The sequence below is a fragment of the Vicia villosa genome, linkage group LG3, assembly GCF_029867415.1.
Source record: "Vicia villosa cultivar HV-30 ecotype Madison, WI linkage group LG3, Vvil1.0, whole genome shotgun sequence".
In the NCBI taxonomy this organism is placed as follows: Eukaryota; Viridiplantae; Streptophyta; class Magnoliopsida; order Fabales; family Fabaceae; genus Vicia; species Vicia villosa.
The window spans coordinates 96,767,716-96,773,545 of NC_081182.1; the positions used below are offsets into that span (position 1 = coordinate 96,767,716).

Genomic DNA, 5,830 nt, shown 5'->3' on the forward strand with positions numbered 1-5,830 from the left:
AAGTCTATTAAGAAATTAGGGTTGGTCCAATCCCATTGCCATTTGGCAAAAATATTAATTTGATTAATTCTGATTTAATTCTCTCCTCGACCCGACTAAATCTATTGGTCGCATTAGACGAGAGATGAAAAAATATCAAATCTAAAATACATTTAATTTGCTGCCCGCGACGATCAATCTATCGATCTGAGTAACCAGCAATGCCCCTTAATCTGTTAGCTATACTGATCAAATCTATTGATCATCGCATCTAACGGTGACATATTAAATCAGGGTTGTACGCCCAAACCTAAAACACACTAAACCGCGACACTACGGATTTTCATCCTTTTCAATCAGGCAATTCAAAATGCCTTTCAAATCACAACTTCCAAAACTACGACAGGCCATTCAAAAAGCCTTCAAACACTTTCATAATCAATTCAAAGGCGTACAACCCTGTGCCCGAACTACGTTGACTCTGATTCTCCCTAAGGAGATACGTAGGCACTTGGATAACCAAGGCGAGTCCCCCTTCCCTAAAATCTCAATTCACTCAAATCTCGTTTTTTCCCTATTCATTTCCTTAGCTATTAAACCTGAACATTTTAGCCATAAAATTTGACCTTAGATTCAAAGCCATAGGAAAGGGTTGAGGGTGCCTAACACCTTCCCTCGACCTGATTATAATAACTTACCCCGATCTCTTAACTGCGTAGGGTTTCCTATTCGCCCTTCAGAATAGGTGGCGACTCTAAAACCTTTAATTTTAGGGCAGGTTGCTACAGCTGGCGACTCTGCTGGGTATGGCTAACTGCGACGACTTACTAGAACAATAGTAAGTGGGCCACACCATCTACGATAAACTTGCTGAAACTACGATAGTAAGCAGGTACGGCCGGCCGCGACGACTTAATAGAACTATAGTAAGTGGGCCCTACCATCTACGATAAGCTTACTCCAACTACGATAGTAAGTAGGTGTGACCGACCGCGACGACTTACCAGAGCTATGGTAAGCGGGCCACACCATCTGCGACAGACTTACTCAAGCTACGATAGGGAGTGGGTATACCAACTGTAGCAACCTGCCCTAAAAATTAAGGTTTAGAGTCGCCACCTATTCTAAAGGGCGAATAGGAAACCCTACGCAGTTAAGAGATTCGGGTAAGCTATTATAATCAGGTCGAGGGAAGGTGTTAGGCACCCTCAACCCTTTCCTAAGGTTTGTATCTAAGGTTAAAGCTTATGGCTAAAATATTTAGGATAATAGCTAAAGAAGTGAAAAGGGCGAAAAGTGAGATTTGGAGGAATTGAGGTTTTAGGGAAGGGGGACTCGCCTTGGTTATCCAAGTGCCTACGTATCTCCTTATGGAGAATCAGAGTCAACGTAGTTCGGGCACAAGGTTGTACGCCTTAGAATTAGTATGAGGTTGTTTGATTGCATGCCCCTGTGATCCTTGAAATTTTGCCCCTGTTTAGGAGAACCCCTAGACGTGGTTCCCCCATGCAAAGGTCTTTATTAGAAAAGGATCACCTTTGATTAACCCATTTCGAGATCTCCTCGATGCTAAGTGTATACTCGCAGATGACGTTGTACCATCTGAGAAGTAACTCCAATGCAATGTGTATGCAAGTTTTGAAATCGAAGTCCGTTATGAATTAGGACTAGGATTAGAAATGAATGTTTGAAGAAGCGTAGTGATTAGAAATAGTTTTAACAAACTTGGGAGTCAGGATAACAAAATCCTGCTTAATATGCTTTCATAGTTAACTTTGCCTCAATTAGGACTTTTAAATGTACCCCTAAATTTGAACTGAATTGAGAGCCGGATAGGCACGTCTGCCTATCGTAATCTAAAGGTAGAAGATGATTGAACAGTATGCTCTGTTAAATAATGACGACCTATTACAAACACAAAATTTTGTAAATAATTACCTCTCAAGGCACTATAAATTTACATTCAACATCGCTCCTTTTCTTTTGATACCTAAAATGGCACTCGCTGCAAGTATAGGCCAATTCATTGTGGTTCTATGTTCCTGGATATAAGATCACTCACTCTAGGCATACTTGAGAGTACAGGGAGGTGTTTGTGAAGGGGAGACCGTTGTTCTATTAAGGAATGACCTCTGCTTCTCATCAGCAAAGCAAAGAACAGATTCGGCGCAAACTTCCAAGGCAGATGACGGTGGAGTAGGCTTGAAGTCGAGAAGTTTCGAGTATTCCGAGATAAGGTGGAACATGTAATCATAAACTCGATCCATGTTTAAGCTTTCCATATAGTCCTGCCCTTTTTTCCCCAATGCCGCAGCCTGTATAGCAATATAAAAGCCGTTAGATAAATAATCAAATTCGTTGGTACTGTATTTCTCACATAAATATCATATCACATTTATTTTGAACAGTTGGAATAAAAACATTCATTTTCAGTCACTATTTTGATTTGGAAATTCAACATAACTAAATGAAAGGAGTATAGATGACAAAAGTATAGAACAATAAGTAAAGAAATACCTCTCTTGGGTGTTTATTTCCCCATTCTACGGCGCGCTTTATAGATGGACATAGATCTAGAGGATTAATAGGTATAAAGTTTTGAAGTGGAATAAGGCCTCGAGTGAAAAAATCTTCATACTGAGGTGATATAATTAGTGGAACAGAACCGCATGAGAGAATATATTTCAAACTCACAGACCATGCATACCCTTCAGCATAGATCTTATACCTGGTGGAAAAATAAATCAAAAGTGTTAAGCGAAGGACAGTAATACTCAGCGCTTCTTTGTATGATGGCTTAAATGCAGATTTAGTCTTCCTATTTTAACCCTTCATAGAATCGGTCCCCCATTTAAATTTTATTTTTTGGTCCGTCAGTCAGTTTCTTAGACACAAAAGTGGTGATGGTATTGACGCGGCATAAAATCTGCTGACGTGCGATTAAAATATGGTGAAGAGGGAACGAGAGGATATGCAAGAGAAGATAAGGATCACGTTGCAAGTCCATATGATAGAAAGATTAAAAATTTACCTGGATGATTTTGTGCATGTTAGGCATTATGCTAGGTTTGCTGAAATCACGGTGAGCCACCTTGATTTTGCAAAAGCTACACTTAAATCGTGGTGGATCAGTGTGATTTCATCAAACCCACTGTGATACCAAATATGTTTTATGTCATGTCATTAAGAACTTGTCACATTATCAACTTTTAGTCCAAAAACCCGGGTGAAAGGATCAAAAAAGCAGATTTTCAAAAGGTGAACCAATTCAACGTGCAAGTAAAAATAGAGGAATCTAGCCATGTATGTAAAAGTTTAAGTATTGCTTTATTAACTGTGCAAAAAAGTTCATATACATTTTATGAGCATTACTTTTGAGTTATGAGGAATGCTCTAAGAAGAAAAACAGTTGTTTACATACCTATGATTACACTGTTTTGAAAGTTTTGATTCCTTAAAGCCACTTTTAGCAGCTGCAACCCAATCCTGCAATGCATACACATATAAGACAACTAAAGATTGGCACATAAAGCATACTGAAATTACAAAGCTCGATTAACGTCAAATTGAGAAGGGCGATTCAAGCCAACCTGACGCAAAATTTCTGCTCCCCACATTCTAGAATCATTGCAATTTAGTAATTCAGTACGAACAGGAGATAAAACATCAGGATTTCCTTTCCAGTATGCTAGCCGCTTCCTATCTTTCCAACTTACAGCTTGAGCACCTTGCTTGATATCTGGGAACTCTTCCTGCCACGGTTTAATATTTATCTCTGACCTGACCAATATTCAAGTTCAACACAAAGACATCAACAAAACAAACAGCAGACTGAAATCATCAAGCAACATTCATGCACTACTAACAAACAACAAAACATCATCAGATTTGACTTCTTTAAAATGAGTCAGTCAATTCATAGAATAAAGTTATAATCAACCATCATTAAATATTAACAGTTAATGTTCATGCCCCAAATCATGATATATCCAAATATAAATTGTTGATTCATCAACAATTGAGATTACTTACTTTCCTCTAATGTGAATTGTTCACTTTAAAGGAGTTAAATGCAACATCAACAAAGTTCATGAACATCAAGCCTAGTCCAAAAATTGATCTCGTCAATCAGATTGAAGACCGACACATGTGGTTACATTCAATGAGTGTCAGTGTATCTGATATCCTTCTATGTGTCTATGTGGGAGCTTCCTAGATTCATCTTAATATATCATTGAGTATCAATGAACTAAGATCATCCTATACAATTATATAATACCCAATATTCCCAATATTATAGAAGTACAATGGAATGAGAAATTGATGAAAATGGACATTTTGAGAAAATCCGAATTGAAATCTTACCATCCCCAGAAGGACCAATCAGGAAAAGGAATATCAAAATGTTCCTTTGTGGTACAATAACGAAAGAGAGGCAAAGGCATCGAACCATGTTCTGTTTTATTAATACTAGGCTTATCCATACAATCAAACATCAAATCCACATCAGGAACCAACCCAGGGTACTTCCTCAAAAGCTGCAACAAACCCCAAACAGTAAACATAGCCCTACTCTGAACACAAGCATAATACCAATCAACAAACATCTTCCCTCCAACAATCACCACTCTAAAAGCCGCAAACTTTTGCGCTTCCGCCAAATGCCCCTTCGAAATCCTCGTTCTCATCCACGGCTCCAGATCTCTCCGGATCGCCCTGAAAAAATACGGGCAGTCCGGCGGTTTTGCATCTCCGATGGCAGCGCTGCCACCCGAGACCACGTTACGGCATGTGAGATAGGAGCATTGGATGATTTTATAGGCTCTGCTCTGACGAGTCTCTTCCTCGAAGGGTTTGGTAGGGAAAACGTGCCATGGGGTTGGTTCTAGGTTGTGACCTACTACGGTTCCGGTTCGGCTGACAACGTCGTCCACCTGTTTGATGAAATTACGCAAAGATTAGATAGAAAAAAAACTATAGAATTTATTGAGTAAAGAGGGAAGAAGAAGAAGAACCTTGTAGAGAAGAAGACCAGTGAGTGAGAAGAAAGAGAGAGCAATGACACAGGGAAAGAGATAAGTTGGAGTACGAGGAGAGTGTTTGGGAGAGAGTCCCATGTTTTAGAAGAAGAAGAAAAAGTGAAGAAGAACCAGAATTGTTTTGAGACATTGTGTTGTGGATGTTTGAAAAATGAGGTGATTTGGAAAATAAGGACAATGATTCACGTGATGGTGGAGACCACGTGTGTGAAAATTGAAAAGTGGTGAAATTTGTTGAAGGATTGAAAAAGTTTTGGGGTTTGTTTTACTTTTGTGCTACGTGCGGTGTTGTGTGTGGGGGTTGGATGAGAGAGAAGAAGTGGGAGTGTTTGTTTTTACTCGATTTGGAAATTTTGACAAACACATGGTAGACAAGAGATGACGGAGTGAAACACGGGTTGAGTTGTATTGATGTGTTTTGCTGACACTTGTGTGCTTTCTCTGAATTTACTGCCAACAGAATCAGTTGCAGATTAGATGGAATGCGGTTCTTTTACTCCATCCTTGGATTGGGTTGTTTTATGTAAATTTGTTTATGATTTTCTTTCTTACTCGTGCACGGAAAAAATAAGAAAACAATGAAATGAGACAATTTTATTCTAATAGGAAATTTCATGAATTAAAATATTCTTAAAAAGAATTTAATGTATATACATATATATAAATAAATTTAATCATTTCAGCAGCTAGTAGATCATAAGCTTTTGTTGTCTATGGTTTGCAAAAGGTACTTTTGATGTCTTGATTTTTTTGAATCGTTTGCTTTTTGGGTTGGGCCCAAACTCAGTAATATTTTTCGGCAATTTCTTTTC

General features: G+C 38.6%; 1 protein-coding gene across 1 annotated transcript; it reads right to left on the reverse strand.

The window, feature by feature from the left end:
- Positions 1-1,753: 1,753 nt before the first annotated feature.
- LOC131662201 (uncharacterized) lies at positions 1,754-5,504 on the reverse strand. The gene is made up of 6 exons (XM_058931918.1): positions 4,995-5,504; positions 4,345-4,913; positions 3,570-3,759; positions 3,401-3,465; positions 2,497-2,707; positions 1,754-2,294 (listed from the first exon to the last, which is right to left on the reverse strand). The coding sequence occupies exons 1-6, from the start codon at positions 5,094-5,096 to the stop codon at positions 2,043-2,045; spliced, it is 1,389 nt and encodes a 462-aa protein (XP_058787901.1). The 5' UTR covers positions 5,097-5,504; the 3' UTR covers positions 1,754-2,042.
- Between the last annotated feature and the right edge of the window lie 326 nt (positions 5,505-5,830).

What these genes read in the sequence shown, in the direction of transcription:
- LOC131662201 (XM_058931918.1), bottom strand. Translation starts at nt 5,096, where the DNA reads ATGGGACTCTCTCCCAAACACTCTCCTCGTACTCCAACTTATCTCTTT. An exon ending in CTGGTCTTCTTCTCTACAAG is followed by an intron (nt 4,914 to 4,994) that starts GTTCTTCTTCTT and finishes TTCATCAAACAG; the next exon opens with GTGGACGACGTTGTCAGCCG. An exon ending in GAAATAAACACCCAAGAGAG is followed by an intron (nt 2,295 to 2,496) that starts GTATTTCTTTAC and finishes ATTGCTATACAG; the next exon opens with GCTGCGGCATTGGGGAAAAA.